Below are 19584 nucleotides of genomic sequence, written 5' to 3'. Positions count from 1 at the left end.
CTTGCTCCTCCAGATCTCTAACGTTCACATCTGTCGCAGCAGTATCCATCCTGCAACTGTTGCTCCATTGTTGCATACATGCGGCACACTGTGCACTGTACAAAACCTTCAACCCTGCTAGCACTCATATCCCAGTTAAAATATTAATATTACTAATCGGAAATATCAGTTGTCACTTACAGGTTAATAGACTAATTACTAGACTAGTTACAATTTCCTGTTTCAACTTTTTTTTTTTAACTTCACTTATGCAGGCCATAGATGGGTCGAAAATCGGCCGATTTTTCGGCCGAAAATAAAATCGGCCGATTTTCGAATCGTTAGTGGGCTAGATGTTCGGCCGTTTTTTTTATCGGTAAAGTTGGAAAAAAAATCGGCCGATTTTCGCTGCAATAATGGGCAAATTGGCCGATCTTTTACCAATAAAAAAAATCTGCACATGAGCAGTGACCTGCAAGAGAAAGACAAAAAGAAGAAGAGGATGAAGAAGAAGAAGAGGATGGAGAAGGAGAAGAAGAGGATGGAGAAGGAGAAGAGGAGGATGGAGAAGAAGAAGAGGAGGATGGAGAAGAAGAAGAGGAGGATGGAGAAGAAGAAGAGGAGGATGGAGAAGAAGAAGAGGAGGATGGAGAAGAAGAGGAGGAGGATGGAGAAGAAGAGGAGGAGGATGGAGAAGAAGAGGAGGAGGATGGAGAAGAAGAGGAGGAGGATGGAGAAGAAGAGGAGGAGGATGGAGAAGAAGAGGAGGAGGATGGAGAAGAAGAGGAGGAGGAGGATGAAGAAGAAGAAGATGAAGAAGAAGAAGAGGATGAAGAAGAGGAAGATGAAGAAGAGAAGGATGAAGAGGAAGAAGAGGATGAAGAAGAAGAAGAGGAATTCCAGTCAGGCAAAAAGTGTCCCTGCAGAGAGCTCCGCTATTTCTTTGACAGTTCCTTGACATTTATAGCGGTTGCAACAATGTATCTATTTGTTTCCGAATAAAAACATCTGTATCCTAAATGGATGCAAATAGATACATTGTTGCAACCGCTATAAATGTCAAGGAACTGTCAAAGAAATAGCGGAGCTCTCTGCAGGGACACTTTTTGCCAGCTGTAGACGGGATGAAAATCGTCCGTTTTTTTTTTTTTACCGTTGCTGGTAACGTCGGCCGCTTGAATGACCGATTTTTTTCGTTTTTTTAGAGAAAAATTGGCCGATTTTCAACCCATCTATGGCCTGCATTAGTCAAAGGTCCAGCAAACAAAATACAGGCAAGCTCAGGGATGAGCTGTACAGAAGGTTATATAGTACCTGGAGCACCTGTGTCCAATTAACCCCTCCCTTTAATTAGCAGTCTGAAGGAAGGCAAGGAAAGGAAGAAAATAAAATGCTATTTAAAAAGTGACAGAAAAAGCGATTTTAAAAAAGTAAAAACTTCTAGCAAGACCCCAAAGAACAAAATAAAACAACTACAAGCAGCAGCAATCACCAGCAGTCAAAAGTAAAACTTTTTTTCACTCTCCACCCAAATTTTCCTACTCTTTGCTATCAGCCAGCAAAATGTGCCAGACACAAGTTCTATGCAAGTTCATTTAATTGTCTCAGCTACACATATTTGTTCCTCCACCACTTTGTTTGGCCAGCAGGAGAAATACCTGGTAGTGTAGGACAGTTAGAATTTGAACATATTTAGCCATATATTTTGCATGACCGAATCTGTTAAAGGGTACACTATATGTGAAAAATTTGTGAACAGTTGACCTTCACATCTAGAAAACTTTATGAACATTGCATTCAAAATCTATGGACATTTAATAGGGAGATTAATTCTTTCGGCCATTACAGCTTCTACTCCCCTGGGAAGGCCGTAGAATTTCAGGGTGTCTTTAGGCTCGTACAGCCAAAACCCATTTGTGAGGTCAGGTACTGATGGTCAATGTTCCAGTTCATTTCAAAGGTGTTCAGTAGACCTGAGGTCAAGATTCTGTTCAGGCCACTTGAGTTCCTCCACATCACACTCATCAAGCCATGTCTTTATGGAGTTGGCTTTGTATACAAGAGTACAGTCCTGCTAGAACAGAAAAAGGACTTTCCCTAAACTGTTGATACAAGGTTGGAAGTGTATAATTTTCTGAAACATCTTTGTATGCTGTAGCATTAACAGCACCTTTCACTGGAAACACCTCGGAAAGATGTCCTCATAATTTTGGCTATATAGTAGTTTTGATAGTCAGGTGTCAACATACTTTTGGCGATTATTGTGTATGTGCAGTATATTCTGTTCCTGAGCTGGGTTTCCAAATTGTGTCAGAGACCACTGAAGTTGTGAAATTGTGCACTGTAGGTGGCCATTGTCCATTCCATGTCCAGACGTCTCTCTTATCTGTAATAATGGCCGGTTATTTTGCTAACTGGTCTTGTGCTATATACCTGCCTTCAGACTGAGTTTTTGCATTTTGCATATTTCCTGACTATGACCTTTCATTTAGAGTCAAAGTATGAGGAGCTGCAGGACAAATACAATAAAGAAGTGGAGGAGAGGAAGAAGCTGGAAACTGAATTAAAAATTGTTCAGATTAAAGTAAGTAAAATGTTTCACTTAAAGTGTTACTAAACCCACAACAGTAAAATCAGTCTGTATATGCAGTAAAGTGTGCTTGTTATACTCACTGTGGAACTTAAATGGTTAATCCTCTGCATTGTGTAAAAAGGCTGTTTGATCCTGTTTTCTCTGCCCCTACTCTTGTTCAAATGTCCACGTATTATCTCCTGATAAGACAGACTGAACCCATGTGCCATTCTGCACATGCTCAATTTAGTGTGTATGCTAGAGAGGTTTTTTTTTTCTTGGGAGAGTGCATGTGATCAGCACAGGGCCAATCAGCACTGTCCAGACAAAGGTCAGGGGTTTTGTACCCTCCTAGAGCAGAAAGAAAACTCCTCCTACAAGCTTTAACCATTGTAGAATAGAATAAACAGTAAGCGCTCAATACTGGTGGCAGCAGCTGAACATATAGGAAAACGCATAAGAAGTCCCACAATACATAAATATATAAATGCAGCGCTTAAGAGTGATAAACACAGTCCGGTGAAGGGAGTGCTCCGTGATTCCTAGTGCAAATGGTGGAAATTTACACTAACCAGAAAGCGTAAATTAAAACGCATGTGTGTGTATATCCTTTGAGATCGCCTTCTCCACTCGGATCTGGTCAGAAGAATAGCCGGGAAAGGTAGGTGTCCTGCGCCCTCATGTGGTGAAAGTGTGGTCCAGCAGGTCAGAAAGATGCCAATCTGAGAAAAGTCTCCCCCGTCCTAGAAGATCCTGAGGGGCTGTGAAAAGGCAAGAAGCTCCTCACAGGAGACACAGGAGAGTACTCATAGTGTAGTAGATAGTAGATATGGCTTTATTTATAAAACATCTGTGCACAATGAACAGGGTATAGGCAGATATGGATGAAACACACTGACCCCTTGATAACAAAGATGGCCGCCGGGCCTCCTCGTGGCGCCGGCGGCTTAGTGTCAACGACGTCCTGGGTTCCTTCTGACGCGTTTCGTGCGCACGCACTTCTTCAGAGGTAGGAACAAAGGACCTCTTGTTCCTACCTCTGAAGAAGTGCGTGCGCACGAAACGCGTCAGGTGGGACCCAGGACGTCGTTGACACTAAGCCGCCGGCGCCACGAGGAGGCCCGGCGGCCATCTTTGTTATCAAGGGGTCAGTGTGTTTCATCCATATCTGCCTATACCCTGTTCATTGTGCACAGATGTTTTATAAATAAAGCCATATCTACTATCTACTACACTATGAGTACTCTCCTGTGTCTCCTGTGAGGAGCTTCTTGCCTTTTCACAGCCCCTCAGGATCTTCTAGGACGGGGGAGACTTTTCTCAGATTGGCATCTTTCTGACCTGCTGGACCACACTTTCACCACATGAGGGCGCAGGACACCTACCTTTCCCGGCTATTCTTCTGACCAGATCCGAGTGGAGAAGGCGATCTCATAGGATATACACACACATGCGTTTTAATTTACGCTTTCTGGTTAGTGTAAATTTCCACCATTTGCACTAGGAATCACGGAGCACTCCCTTCACCGGACTGTGTTTATCACTCTTAAGCGCTGCATTTATATATTTAAGCTTTAACCATTGCTCTGCTGGACACTGATAGAAGTCACAAGACTGCTCTAACTGCTGATAAGAAAAAGTATTTAGCAGTTTCTATATGAGAAGCTCCTGCTTCTGTCTCAGCCCGTGAGAAGAGGTATAGCCGAGACTCCCTTGCACATTGTTGGATCAAGAGGGGGCTTTGGTGAGTCTTAGGGGTGGCTGGAGTGGGATGCTGCACAGAGAAGGTTTTTTACCTTCATGCATAGAATGCATAAGGGTAAAAAACCTTGAGCCTTTACAACCACTGCACTTTTCCATAGTGGGATCAAGGAAGGATACATTTTCGTTGGTTGCTAGAAGTTACTCCTCTCTGCTCTTTGGCCTTATGGTTTTTTTTAGCAATCACTTTTTGATTTCTAGCTTCAGAACCAGAATTCCCAGCCCACTTCCCAGAACACAATCAACCATCGAGACATTGCTCGTCATCATGCTTCTTCCTCTGTCTTCTCCTGGCAACAGGAGCGTACGCCGAGTCGTGTTGCTTCCAGCAGTCACGACACATCACTCAAAAGGAACTTCACTTCCACTCAGTGTCCTTGGGAGCAGGAAGAGACGCCAAGCAAAAGAGGCTACAAACCAGATACCTCCAACAGAAGCTTCTGTGAACCTTACAACACTGCAGCAAATGACCAGCTGAAAAGTCAAAACCAAGGTGACTTTAAACTTTCTTTTCCATTAAAACTTTGTTGAATTTTTCTTGAAGGTGCTTGCTCCTGTGGTGTCATCCTGATCCTTTCTTCATGTATAACTAAAGGCAAAACTTTTGTTTTTAATTTTGGATAGTGTAGAGGGATTAGAACACCTGTCAGGTATTTAAATGTTGTCTGGGTCCTCATCAGGGAGGTACACTGCCTCTCTATTTATTCTGTGTATCCTTTCAGTGAAAGTTAAAGAAATTCACAAATTCTGAGATATCATCAGAACCGGATTAGAGGGGACATCTTTCAATGGGGAAAGTAATTCCGATGACAAGGGATTCCCTTACTTTGGAGGGATTGCCTGTAACTAGGTATGGGACAGAAAGTAAAGGGAAATCTCTTCAATGGGACAGATGGCTAAAAAAAACTGACCGAGGTTATAACTCTCCCTCCAAAATGAAAAATAAAGTTTCCCCCAGTTCTACTTCAAAAATCTTCTTGTTAGATAAACTGCAAAACTACCAAAAATCTGGCACTTCCAGTGTCATATGTCTAGATGCCCCAGCCACTCTTTCCTTTCCTCACAAGTGTAGTTGACAGTTCTAATACATAGTGTGAACAAAGGCCAGTTTGGAGCTTATTACATAAATCACAGATAGGGCTGGGGCCTCTTACTACTCACCGAAATGTCCTGGTTGAATTTGTTTTTACTTATTGGTTAAGACAATTTTTATTGCTCTGAATACTGTAATGCTGACCATATATAAGAGACGCTTATTGATTGTGACCATAGAGTGGGTATAGGAAAGAATCATATCCTTTAAAATCACATTTGTTGCTTTGCAGCCTGAAATGAAGACAGACACAGCTTTTGTTTTATTCAGCTATATTTACTCTACAACTTATAACATCTAAGTGAAAGATATAACACCAACATGTCAGAAAAAAATTATAAAATTCAAAGACAGAATTGCTGAGTTGGAAAATGGGTCTCCCCTTGTGTCAGTATTTTGTTGAACCCCCTTTTGCTTTATTACAGCCTTTAGTCTGTTGAAATATCTCTAAAAACTTTGCATATCTAGATTTTGCAATATTTGCCCACTCTTCTTTGCAGAACTGCTCAAGTTCAGTTTAAGCTGATGGTGACCCTTTTTGGACTACAGTCTTCGTCATTCCACAGATATTCAATGGGGTTTAAGTCTGGGCTCTGACTAGGCCATGCAAGGACATTCACCTTTTCCTCCTCCAACCGCTGTGTGATAAATTCTGCTGTGTGCTTTGGGTCATTGTCATGTTGGAAGGTAAACCTTCCTATTGAAAGCTTTCTGGAGGAGGGGCAAAATACCATCAAATTCTGGAGCAAATTTTCCACCAGAATTTGATGGTATTTTGCCCCATCCATTTTCCCTTCTATCCAAGTGCTCCAGTCCCTGCTGCAGAGAACCCCCCCCCCCCATAACAGGATATTACCATCTCCATGCTTTACTGTAGGGGGATGGTGTTATTTGGATGGTGGGCTGTATTAAATTCTCGCCAAATATATTGGTTAGTGTTGAGGCCAAGTCATTCAATATTAGTCTTCTCTGACCAAAACACCTTTTTCCATGTGGCCTCAGAATTTTCAAGATGCGTTTTTAGTAAAGCTCAGTCATGAGTTGCTGTAGGCCTCTTGGTAGCCTCTCTGGCCAGTTTCCTCCTGTCTCTTTCATCCAGTTTGGAGTGACGTCCTGATCTAGGGAGGGTCTGTGTTGTGCCAAACACCTTCCACTTCTTACTATTAGATGTCACTGTGCTTCTAGGCATTCATAAAGCCTTTTGAATTTGTTTTGTATCCACCTCCTGACTTGTGCCTGTCCACAGCTTTATCTCGGAGATCTTTTGATAGTGCCTTGCCACCCATAGTTGATTGTTTGCTTCAGTTGGGCTAGCAGAGACTGAAATGCTCCAGGAAAGCTCTTTGCAGAGCTAAGAAAAATGACCACAGTTGAAAGACTTATGCCTTTGTGTGTCATTGAGAAAGTGATTAGCTACACCTGATGAAGTTTACAAATCATTTTTAGGAAGGGGGGTGATCCTCTTTCCAACCCAGTGATTTTTTTGATTTAATTTTTTTCTGATATGTTGATATATCTTTCACTTAGATGTTATATGTTGTAGGCTAAATACAGCTGGATAAAACAAAAACTGTGTCTGTCTTCATTTCAGGCTGCAAAGCGATAAAATGTGATTATATCAAAGGGGGGGGCAATTCTTTTCTATACCCACTGTACTTATATATGACTGCTGAGATGCTGCTTCTTTGTAATATCGACATGATGATCCAGCATGTGAAGGATTAATCACAGACTTTACAACAGTGCCTGCAGACCGTTTGCAGGGAGCTGCCAGCGTTACAAATAAAATATTAGTGCCCTGCAGTATCAGACAGCAATTGTCTGATGGAGATATTTATATATAATGTTTTATTTATATATATATATATATATATATATATATATATACACACACACATATTTACATCTTGGACACAGTTTTGCCAGACCTTTCTTTTCAATTAAAAAAAAGTCTTGGTATAAGATTATTTATGCATTTAATGTACTGTATGCTAGTTATTTACCTGTAAAAGCCTCCCTTCCAAAGACATCCAAAGGGCCTGAGACTGTTGCTGGGCACTCCCATCTTGTACAATTGACACTCTAGATCAGCAATGGGCAAACTACGGCCCGCGGGCCGTATACGGCCCGGGGGACCTTTTAATCCGGCCCGCGGAGCTAGGCTCCCCTCACAGTCCGCCCTGAAGACCGGTGTAGCATGAAAATCTGTCTCCTATGAGGATCTGTCCCCCTCGACATATCTGCACATGTGCCGAAGATCGCCGATCGGCTGCTAATGCCTGAAACTGGCACATGCGCAGATACGTCGAGGGGGACAGATCCTCATAGGAGACAGATTTTCATGCTACACCGGAACGGCGCGGGACACGGCGAGAGGAACGCGCGGAGCAAAGGTAAGTGAATTGACACAGGGGGGACTTGGGGACTTAATATGGGGGATGAATTAATATGGGGAATGAATTACTATATGGGGGATGAATTACTATATGGGGGATGAATTACTATATGGGGGATGAATTACTATGGGGGATGAATTACTATGGGGGATGAATTACTATGGGGGATGAATTACTATGGGGGATGAATTACTATGGGGGATGAATTACTATGGGGGATGAATTACTATGGGGGATGAATTACTATGGGGGATGAATTACTATAGGGGGGATGAATTACTATAGGGGGGATGAATTACTATGGGGGATGAATTACTATGGGGGATGAATTACTATATGGGGGATGAATTACTATGGGGGATGAATTACTATGGGAGGGATGAATTACTATATGGGGGATGAATTACTATGGGGGATGAATTACTATGGGGGATGAATTACTATGGGGGATGAATTACTATGGGGGATGAATTACTATATGGGGATGAATTACTATGGGGGATGAATTACTATATGGGGGATGAATTACTATATGGGGGATGAATTACTATATGGGGGATGAATTACTACGGGGGATGAATTACTATATGGGGGATGAATTACTATATGGGGGATGAATTACTATGGGGGATGAATTACTATATGGGGGATGAATTACTATATGGGGGATGAATTACTATGGGGGATTAATTACTATGCTTACTATGGGGGAATATTACTATACTTACTATGGATGACACATACACATAATTTATCTACTCTTGGTCCGGCCCCTGGGTCCAATATATGAACCCATTGCGGCCCTCAAGTCAAAAAGTTTGCCCACCCCTGCTCTAGATTCTTCCCCTGCATTCCTCTCCCAGCAGCTACATAATAGGGTTATGTGGGAAAGTGAAGGGAAGGGCAGAGGAGGTGGGTTCGTACAGACAGTATTTGACTCTGAAATGGTCAAATTCCATAGCAATTTAAAAGACCTATTGCAAATACATTAAAAAAAAAAACTTTTATTGAAAGGAAAAACACTACAAGTAGGCTTTCAAACCCTTTTACTTTTCTGTGCTTTTTTTACCTTCATTTTTGCATTCTTTATAAATGTTATCATTACAAAACAGAAGGCGACAAATAGAACAATTCATTGCATAGCCTTTTGAGGCCTAAAATGATGTGAGCTACAATAGTTTTCCTGGAAAGCATTGCAAATAGTGTAAGTTGTACGATGGCTCATTAGAAATGGATGGCTGTCTAGGCAAAGAACAGAATAAGGCTCCCAAAACTTGCTAAGCAGACAGTATTGACAGGGGAGATCCAGGGGCTTGTACCAGGAGAAGGTGACAAAGTTTGTCCATCGTACGGATTGCGTAATGGCGTCCAAGAGGGACCCAATACTTCTCATGCAATGGTTAGTTCAAATATTTACCAAATGTCAAGAAGGAAGACCTAAGAGGCGGTAGTAAATTTAAGCTTTATTGTGTAACTTGTAATAGGGTATTTAAGGAGGGAATGAGGTTATATAGAAGACAGAGAAAAAAAGGAGGGGGGGAATATGGTAACAGGGAAAGGGGCGAGGTGACACTGGTGGGAGGCACACGGGCGGAACTGGGGAAAGGGCCTTTTCATCAGTCGGTATGATGGTTTTGAAGGGGCTCCACAATCTCTGGCAGTCTATCCACAGCATATCCTTGACACCAACCAGTTTAGCCAACTAATGGCCGTTTGAATTCCTCACAATGTGTGCATTCAATTCCGTAAAACTTTACCTGAAGTTTTTTAAGTTGGTGACAGGTTCACTTTAAAAGACCCTACCCTATTGAAATTAAAAGTAAAATATATAGTTGGATCACATGAGCTTCGGAGTCAGAAGAAATACATGGAGGCAGAATCTCTTTAAGCAAATGTGGTGTTTTTTCTTTAAATCAATGAAATGCCAAATTCTCTTCACTTTTCTTAGTATTGGTTTTTGTTTCGTATTTTTGTCATAAAATTAAGAACTGCGATCCAAAGTGAATGAGCTGGAGCTGCGACTGCAAGTTCAAGAAAAAGAGCTGAAGAATCAACTGAATAAACTTCAGGAGACCCAAACACTGCTGGAGAAGACTCAGGCAGAACTCCAGGAAAAAGACAAAGCCCTGACAAAGAGCCGTGATGACTTGGCCCGAGTGACCGTACAGTACGATCAGACAGTGGACAGGGTAGGTCACACAATCTGATGTGGCTTTCTATAGCCTCAATGATAACCTGGCAGATAAATCTATCTGATCTAACAGTACAGGTCACACTAGATTTTTATTTCTCATTATGTTAGCATGTCTTCCCCATGAATCCACACCAATGATAAAACAGCAATTCTGCCTACAGCTGATATTTTAGTTTTGGGAGGGCACTTGGGTGTGGGATTAAATAATTTACGTTGCAAAGTGGAATTTAAAGAGAAGTATGTGTTTTTGTTTTGTTTTGTTTTTGTCTTTTTGTTTTTTAAATCTTACTCTCCTAGGTGGATGGAGCATTTGTTCAGTGCTGCATATACCCCCTGCCGTTTCTAAGACTGAGAACTGAGTTATCAAACACTACCGATCACTCAGTTCTCAACCTTCACTTAGCTCTGCTCTGCCCCCCCCCCATAGCGCTCACTGGAGTGTTGGGCTGAGGAGGGGGCAGGAATGGCTGGCTCAGGCTCTCAGCAGCTTGCTGACTGGCTGAGCCAGCTGCCGCTCCAGGCATCTGGGTGGATCCCCGACTTCATAGTCTTTCCCCAGCCTTGACTGGCAAAGTGATGTCAGCTGACAGTGGGCTCTAGCCCATTTTGCAGCTGAATATGGGTCACAGGAGTGCAGAATGAAGGATCCACAGAAGTAGAGTCAAACAATTTGTGGCTGTACTTCTCCTTTAAGCATGGCTTAGCAGCCACAACTCTTGCACATTTACGGATTACGGCAGACCTACCTTTTGGGTTTGCCCTACTCCAGAGATGACAGTCCCACAATTCCCTACTGGCATTTCCTTTTTTTTTTTTTTTTTCCCCTTTGCTATTGGACGACAATTGATGTAACCCCTACGTGCGTGTGCTACAGTTATATCTTTCAGTCGCAGGCAATGTAGAGAAGAAAAGATTGTTAGGAGAAAGAGGTAGAGCATTTTTTTCAACAAATGAGACCTACAAATCTCTAATCACGTGACTGGACCAGAGCGGGCTGAACATAGGTAGGTATATACACTGCTCTAAAAAAATTAAAGGAACACTTTGAAAACACATCAGATCTCAATGGGGGAAACATCATTCTGCATATCTATACTGATATGGACGGGGTAATGTGTTAGGAGTGTAAGGATGCCCCATCGTTTGATGGAAATGAAAATTATCACCTACAGAGGACTGAATTCAAAGACACCCCGAAAATCAAAGTGAGAAAATTATGCAGTAGGCTAGTCCATTTTGCTGAAATTTCATTGCAGCAACTCAAAATGGTCCTCAGTAGTTTGTATGGCCCCCACGTGCTTGTATGCATGCCTGACAACGTCGGGGCATGCTCCTAATGAGACGACGGATGGTGTCCTTCCTAAAGGATCTTTTGTGTAGCTGCTGGCGGAGGAGTGGAGGGAATCACTAAGTGTCACTTGAAGGACAGCTATGAGTCTACTGGGGCTGCTAACATCACATCCAGGAACTTTTGGATGCCTGCACATGCTACACGTTTACAGGTAAATGACCTATACATTTGTTAAGCACACCTACAGTAGCATCTTATGGGAAGATTTTTGTTGAAAAGAAGGGTCGGGTAGCAGTCTTGATCAACGTGACTTTTATCTTCTACTGTCACACCGCTTTATTCTCATGTATATGTATCAATTTTTTTTTTTGTCCAGTGTGCACAGACTGAACAGAAACTAAAGAAGGTTACTGATGAGCTAAGCTGTCAGAGACAAAATGCTGAAAGTGCCCGACTGGCTGTGGAAAACAAGCTAAAGGAGAGAGAGAAGGAAAATCAACAGGTTATAGAACTTTACTTTTCTCTGGTGTTTGTTAATGGGAAATTTTCTTCCACTCCCTGTTTAAAAATGTATGTAAATCCCAAATCTGTTTTAATATGTCTGTCCTCATGCTCAACTATGTACAGTTTCCTCAAAGCGCACCATTGCAGACTGGGCATTAAACTATTTAAATATTCTTAACAGTCTGTAAAATAACAAACCGTCCTTGGCCTTTCTAGCTGCTAAACTCAAGGGCCCTCTTACACCAGGAGCCTTAAACTGCTTTGACCTGTATTGAGAAATGCAGGCTCAAAGCAAGGGCATATAGAAAACCTTTGTTTTCTGCACGCCCTGTTCACAATGCAGTGAGGTGAGTGGCAGGGCGCTGCATAAAAATGCAGCATTTAAAGCTGAATTCCAGGTATGGCTATATTTACATAGTTAAGTTGGTCCAGTGTGAAGCGATGTAAATATGTATGTGTCATATCTGTGCACTGCTGCTACAATTTTGTCATTGGCCTTATGTAGTGGCTTTTCTGACTTTTTTTTTTTTTCTGCTTTTAGGAACTCCTCCGACAACAAAACTTATTAAAGAACATGGAGCAGCAGTTGAACCAGATGAAAACCAAACTGAGCCAGGAGTCACAGCAAGCCAAGAATGAATTTAATGCCATCCAATCCGAACTTGATCGTGTATGAATTTTCCTTCAGATCTTCCTGTTTGATATACAATGGAAAGCTTGTATTTTATAGATGGAAAGACACACACACACACCACTAGTGCAGTGGTGTGTACCACATCCCCAAACTGTTCTTGTTACTTCTAAAGCTAAATTTTATACTGGGGGGGGGGCCGTAAAAACAGGGTGTAGAGCCCAAATTTTACATCCACCATTTAAGCTGCTGAGGCAGCTGGATGGAGTTGCTGACATGATGTGGATGTGATCTGTTGCTTTGTGATGTGGCAAGAATTCTGCTCCCTATCGCGTTTGATGGGCAATGCCACTCGCAATATGTGACCCATTCAAATGAAGTGTAGAACCACATTTTTACAGCCCCCTCCCTTAAGGAGGTTGTAAACCTTACTCTCTTTTATTTAAAATAATAAACATGTCGTACTTACCTTCTCAGTGCAATGGTATTGCACAGAGCAGTCCCTTACCACCTCTTCTGGGGACCCTGGTCTGTGCTCTTGGCTCCTCCTCTTCTCCAAGTGCCCCTTTTGCAAGCCCAGCTGCTCAGGGGGCACTCATGTGGGTGTGCTTCCGAGCCAGGCTGTGTGTGTCCATTGGCACACAGCATGGCTTGGCCACGCCCCCCACTCCCAACTCATTTGACTGACAGCAAGATCCAATGGCTCCCACTGCTGTCAAAGACTCCTGTGAATGCAGAAAGGGAGGAGCAGTGCTGCTGCAGACAGGACAGCACTGAGAGAGGACTCCGGTAAGTGGTTAGGGATGACTGGGGGGGAGGGTACAGGCGTCGAAGTTTTTTTTTTTTTTTTTTTTTTTACCTTAATGCAGAGAATGCATTAAGGGAAACCGCATTTTGCCTTTTAGGACCACTTTAACCACATGGATGCAGCTGCAGCGATGACTGAGAGATCATTTGTTAAAGCCAGAATTCCCTTCAAAAGTAATCTTAGCAGGCATAGAGCCGCTGGATTACTTTTACAGGTGATGGAAGGGTTTCCTCTCTCCCCCTTCCACCGTCACCGTTACTGGGCTCTCCAGTCCCATCGGGGAGCTCGGTAAGGATGTGATTGGTGGCATCGGCTTCCTGAGACAAAGTGGGGTTTATTTTACTAAAGCTGGTTCACTATGAATCTTGTCCACCTGTGCGTGGCAGCCAATCCGATTCTAACCTCAGCTTGTTCAATTAAGGTTTGGCAATAAAACCTGGAAGCTGATTGGTTTCTTTGCAGAAGTGCACAAGATTCTGAGTGAACCAGCTTTAGTAAATAACCCCCAGTGAGAGGGACTGATATAGTCCCTCCCCCTGTATGACGCCAGAAAGTAGAAGCGGCAAGGATTTAGTCACTTTCGGTTTTAGTCTCGTGTAAACAAGCCGCTGCTGGCTTGTACATGCATCTGATCAAACTTATCTGTTCCCCCTCATCCCCTGTGGTAGCGCAACTGTGAACGTGCACTTCGGCCCCGCACACATATGTGAACGACAATCACACCACACGTGAGATATCTCTGTGAACGTCAGAGTGAGATCAATAATTTTAGTGGCAGATTTCCAGTATAACTCTAAAGTGGTACCTGTAAAGGCTTTTAAAGCATTAAATACTGTAGTTTGGCACTGTTCTACGGGCGTATGCAGTTTTAATGTGTGACATGTTTGGGGCTATTTATTTGGCGTAAAATCATATTTTATATTTTACTAAATAATTGGGTATTTGTGCATTAAAATCCATTAAAGTACATTTTTATAACAAAATTTGCATCTGAAAAACTGTTGCGCAAATATTATGTGACATAAAAATATGCAACGCCAACCGTTTTATTCTCTAGGGTCTCTGCAAAAAAAAAATAAAAAGTTTGGGTGTGCTAAGCAGTATTCTAGAAAAAAAAAAAAAAATTTTAAATGGAGAGGAATGTCAGCATTGGCCCGGACTAGAACTAGTGAAGCTTCAAAGGCAGCCGGAGGGTTTTTATTTGCCATTGATGCAATGTGATGCTTCACAGTGTGGCAGGAATTCTGCTCCCTGTTACATTCAATTGGCAATACCGCTTGCCAAATGAGACCCATTCAGGTGAATGTGGTGGCTCAGTAGTGTGGGCTTTTAAAAGTTAAAAAAAAAAATATGTCCAGAGCTTTTTTTGGCCATATTTCTCTTCTGGGTTACTGGAATGCACTTACTTCTGCACCCCTGTGACCCAGATTCAGCCAACAGTGGGCTAAAGCTCACTGTTGGCTGACATCAAAGAGCCAGTACAGGCTCAGCAGGGATCCCAACTATAAAGCAGAGATCCAACCAGATGTCTGACTGGTAGCTGGTTCAACCTCTCAGCGTCCCCTTCACAGCTCAGCAGTCTAGGGGGCACTGGAGGGGCATATAAGAGAGCTGATGACTGACAGTCACCGCTTTCTGCTCAGTGAAGACTGAGGACACGTGATCGCTTCATTCTTGGTGTAGAGCAGGCAGGGGACAGCTGCAGCACTGATCCATATACAGTAGGTGAGTATTTTTATTTATTTTTTTGCTATCCCACACTTCTTTTAAAGTAATCAGTGAGGATGTGACGTAACACCTCCCAGAGTTGCCTGTCAAACACCCTCTAAAAAGTGATTCACTGCAGATCACCCTTCAGGGGGCAAAACTAGTGTAAACGAGCCCTGATTATACTGTATATGACAAGAAAGCTTTAATGGTCATCTTTATTATCACGTTTCAAAATATTCCCCATTTATGTTCTGAATGCCTTTTTTATACTCTTATCTCTACATGTCTTGATTGACAGGAGGCAGAGGTGAGAGAATCATACTTTTGTGTATTCGCTAGCTTGAGACCTTTTCCAGTTTACAAACTTTTGTTGCTTCATATTTAATCCATAGTGCTAAGAGAGACTGCAGTGTTTTACCAGATGCTCCAATGCACCATACAGAAAATCATGCATAGGTCACTATTTTTCCTGGGGCAAGGCTTTGATGGCAATGATAAATATGTTTGTTTGGCAGGTGGTACATGGGAAGAAGGTGTTAGAAGGTGAAGTGGAGGAACTGAAACAGAAGTTGTTCAAAGCAGAACAGACTCTGCAAGCAAGTGACAACCAAGCCAATCAGTTTAGAAAGAACCTGGAAGTAAGTACATTTTGCTGCACAGTTCATTCATTTTCAGCTGATTCTACTTCATGAGTAATACAATGTAGCTAAAGGAAAACATTTTTTTTCACATTTGAGTAGAAGGTGCAGGGTTAGACCCACTTTCAGGTTGTATTGCAGTCTTTGTCCCTGTTAGGGCTCTCAATAGTTGTCCTGGACACTGAGAAGAATGACACTCGGGGGGCTGGGGAGGCAGACAAAATTATGAATTGTTTCCTTGTTTCCACAACAGCAATATGGGGAAAATCTTCCAGTACAGGCACTAGTTCTGTGGCAGCCCTCTGAGAGGGGATTTCCCTCATATTGGAAAGATATCATCTCACTTCCTGTTGAGCCTACAGGACAGGAAGTGAAGAGAAATCTCCCTAAGGAAACACTCTGATTTTCGGTTTTAACTTCCCCCTTCTCAATCAAAAAAAAATAATTAAACATACTTTAGGGCTGAAATTTAATCTGCTAGTATTTGTGTTTCTCAATTCATCCTGCCTCTCCATCAACATGCTAATGATATTTTCAAATAAAATCTTTCTTTTTTTTATTTCATGCCTGATTTTGAACCCAGTAATGTCCTCCCCTGGTCTCTGTGTATTTCTGTGCAATGCAGGCAGATCATGGCTGGTGGCAGGGATAGCTTCCTGAAAACAGTAGACAAGCCTAGGAAACGCTCAAAGTGATGCAGAGTCTTAATGAACGAAAGAACTGAAATCTGATGAAAGAAAAGAGTGGAAGGGAGGAAAGAGCTAGCCGATGCTGATTTTCCTTCAGCTAGGAAATGAAGTAGGTTTCATCTGACTTGCTGCATACTCTAGGAAGCCTGGAGTGTGCAGTGAAATCCATACAGAAATGCATGTACAGCTGTGTAGGCTTGAGTTCAGCTTTAAGTATTTACAATTATTTTTACTTCAATTTCTGGGAATGTTTCATGACGACACTCTCGCAATATATCTAAAACCAAAACTTTTTTATTTTGGATAGAGTATGAAAGTATTAAAATTCTTGTCAGGTTCTCCTTCCTCGATTACAGCAAATAGAAAAGTTAAAAGCCTACCCATTCCATGACAGCTACCATCTATGTCCCCTGCTGAGTGGTTGCCCTGCTGCTTCATAGAATACTGTGCATTTTCTTAATAATTGCGAAGCAGTTTTGTTGAAATTGTAATTTTTTTTTTTTATCATGAAGAAATTTAAAACAAATGTGTCACAATTTTTTTTTTTTTTTTTTAAATTTATTTTTACATACGGTCACCAGTGCAGTACATCAATATCATGTAACTGGTGTGGCGATGATCAGGGACACTGGTGACCATATGTGTAAAAAAAAAAAAAGTACTTTTTTTTTTTTTTTCAACACCCTGTGACCAAAGCAATACAGTGTTATGTTTATGATGAGAAATACACAATATGATTACTATTGAATTTAACTGTTTATAAGCAACCATTTTTACGGAATAAAATTGATTATTTAGTATTTACTATTGTGGTTAGCTGTGATTGGCCACAGCTAATCACATTGTACAGATGTGATTGCCCCTGTCTGTACCATGCGATCACTGTGACCATTCACAGAGATCAACACAATAGTACACAATGGATGGTATGAATGATAGCCATCCATTGTGTACAGTTGTCATGTGATCTGCTGTGATTGGTCACAGAGATCACATGGTACCGCCAGCGGCCGGTACATGTCAACGCATCACAAATCATGACATCCATGACATATGACGTCCACCCGGAATGGTGAATGTCCCGCCTGGCCTTTAAACAAATGATTGGTTTAAACTGACCAATTTTTACAGTGATTTCTTCTGTAGTAATTAAAGGCCAAGTTCACTTTCGATAGATAAAAAAAAAACAAAACATATTTTTGCAGGGAAAAAAATGTGCATTTATTATTTATTTGTTTATTTTACAGGAGCCTGCAAAGCATTGCATCCACAATCAGTCAATCATAGGTGCAATGCCAGGCTCCTGCAGACTCTTCTCCAACACCCTACTCATAAAGATACAGGCTTTCAAGTGGTTATAAAGGGTACTAAAGTCTGAAATTTTTTTTTATTAAAACAATACACATGGTTTACTTACCAGCTTTGTGCAATGGTATTTGTTCTTTGACATGCGTCGTCCCTTCATGTGCTTCTTGCTGCAAAGGCCACTTATAGATGGGGCACTTGCCGTTTGTTTGTACTGTTGGTATATCGGTGAGGGACGCACTGGACACCTTGGCTGCCGTTGTCCTATTTAATGGGTGTCCAGTGTGCCCCTGTGCCTTTTTGAGGGGTGGGCTCCCTCCAGGTTTTCCTGCCCTCATGTGCTTCTGCTATAAGAGGATCTCAAAATTTAGAATTAGGACTTCATAAAATACTGGGGTGCCGTGAAGAGGCTCTGCAGCTTACCTATGTATTTGCGAATGTGTGCAGACTAAACCCCTGCTTTTAACGCAAACGGTTAGACAAGACAGTTTGGTTGATTGCAGGCTGGTTGGTAAATTGAGCTGGGAATTTCTTTTTGTTGTTGTTTGACATTCGTCGCTCTTCCATGTGCTGCTTACTGCAAAGGCCAGTTATAGATTGGGGCCATTTGTTTGTACTGTTGCACAGAGAAGCCTGGAACCTACTCTACTGGGGTCCCCTGCTGGTGCTCTTGGCTCCTTCTCTTCTCTGTATGCCACCATAGGAAGCTGCTTCTTACGGTGGCACACCAGCGGGCTTGCTGCGGAGTCGAGCTGTGTGTGTCCATAGACACACACACACTGCGGCTCAGCTCTGCCCTCTGCTCTCTGCTTACCTGATTTGATTGACAGCTGCAGGAGCCAGTAGTTCCCACTGTGCCTGTGAGGACAGAGGGAAAGACAAGTGCTCAGGCAAGTATAAAGGGAGTTGGGGAGAGATATAACTAGTGGGAAATTTTTTACCTTCAAGTGATACTAAGCCTAAAAAGGTTTTTTACCCTTAATGCATTGCTTGAATTAAGGTTAAAAAACGTTTTCAGTTTCCCTGTGTGATGGGGAAGAGAAGGGAGAAGAGATCAGTGCTGAGCACAATTGCATCTCTTCTCCTCTCTCTTCCTTCTGACACAGGGACTCTGAACACCAGCAGGAACCATTGGCTCTTGCTGCTGTCAATCAAATGCAGTGAAGATGAAGGGGGAGGGGCTAAGTACCGCTGTGAGTGTGTCTATGGAGCGTGGCACCGTAGACGCACAGGACAGGAGTGAGCACTCCTCATGTGCCCCCTACCAAACGGCTTCCTATGGGGACACACAAAGAAGAGGAGGGGCCAAGATAACCAGTGAGGGACCCGAGAAGAGGAGGGTCAAAGCTGCTTTGTGCAATACCATTGCAAAGCACAGGTAAATATACATGTTTGTTCTAATTAAAAAAAAAACATTTCAGGCTTTACTAACACTAGTGCCCCATTCACACTGACGATCCGATCGGGTCCATCTATCAGTTTTTCAAGCTAACCTGATCGGACCATCTGTAGACCTCTATGGACCAGTGGATGTCAGAGGACACTTGTCGTCTGATCTGATCCCGTACACCAAAAACAGACGGATGGGAAATGGTTCCCCATCCATCTGGTGGATTGGATCGGATGACATTCATGTGGAAATGGACAAGTGTTCCATTTCTATCTGACCACCCCATAGAAGTCAGCAGGCTGTGTCTGTGTCCGCTCAGCAGCAGCAGAGCAGACACAGACCTGTCATTCACCTGTTCAGTGGGGATCAGCTGAGAGCAAGTGGATCCACTGATGGGTCTGTCCCATCTGAAAGGCCCCTTTTTTAATTAAGGAAATGCATTAAGGTAAAAGAAATGCATTGCCTTTAGAACCACTTTCAGTTGGAGAGTTAGAGGAGTCTTTGGACTACGAGTGTGGTGATTACCGCACTTGTATTCCATTGAGAACTACAAGTCTGTCTGCCTTAGTGGAAGATGGGACTTGTAGATAAATATTCTAATAGTGCCGCGCTCCTATATAAAT

The 19584-nt window shown here is 42.4% G+C and overlaps 1 protein-coding gene across 1 annotated transcript in view; it reads left to right on the top strand.

Moving 5' to 3' along the window:
* CENPF (centromere protein F) overlaps positions 1 to 19584 on the top strand; it is a 65416-nt gene that overhangs the window by 14113 nt on the left and 31719 nt on the right. Inside the window, exons 5-10 of the mRNA XM_089684815.1 lie at positions 2472 to 2563; positions 4514 to 4805; positions 9788 to 9990; positions 11663 to 11788; positions 12332 to 12460; positions 15455 to 15577. Of these exons, the coding sequence (XP_089540941.1) occupies positions 2472 to 2563; positions 4514 to 4805; positions 9788 to 9990; positions 11663 to 11788; positions 12332 to 12460; positions 15455 to 15577 (965 nt within the window). The remainder of the gene's footprint in view (positions 1 to 2471; positions 2564 to 4513; positions 4806 to 9787; positions 9991 to 11662; positions 11789 to 12331; positions 12461 to 15454; positions 15578 to 19584) is intronic.

Source organism: Staurois parvus, unplaced genomic scaffold (genome assembly GCF_062004578.1).
Source record: "Staurois parvus isolate SC_StPar_1 unplaced genomic scaffold, SC_StPar_1.0 ptg000357l, whole genome shotgun sequence".
Classification (NCBI taxonomy): Eukaryota; Metazoa; Chordata; class Amphibia; order Anura; family Ranidae; genus Staurois; species Staurois parvus.
This window is presented reverse-complemented; position numbering and strand designations above follow the sequence as displayed.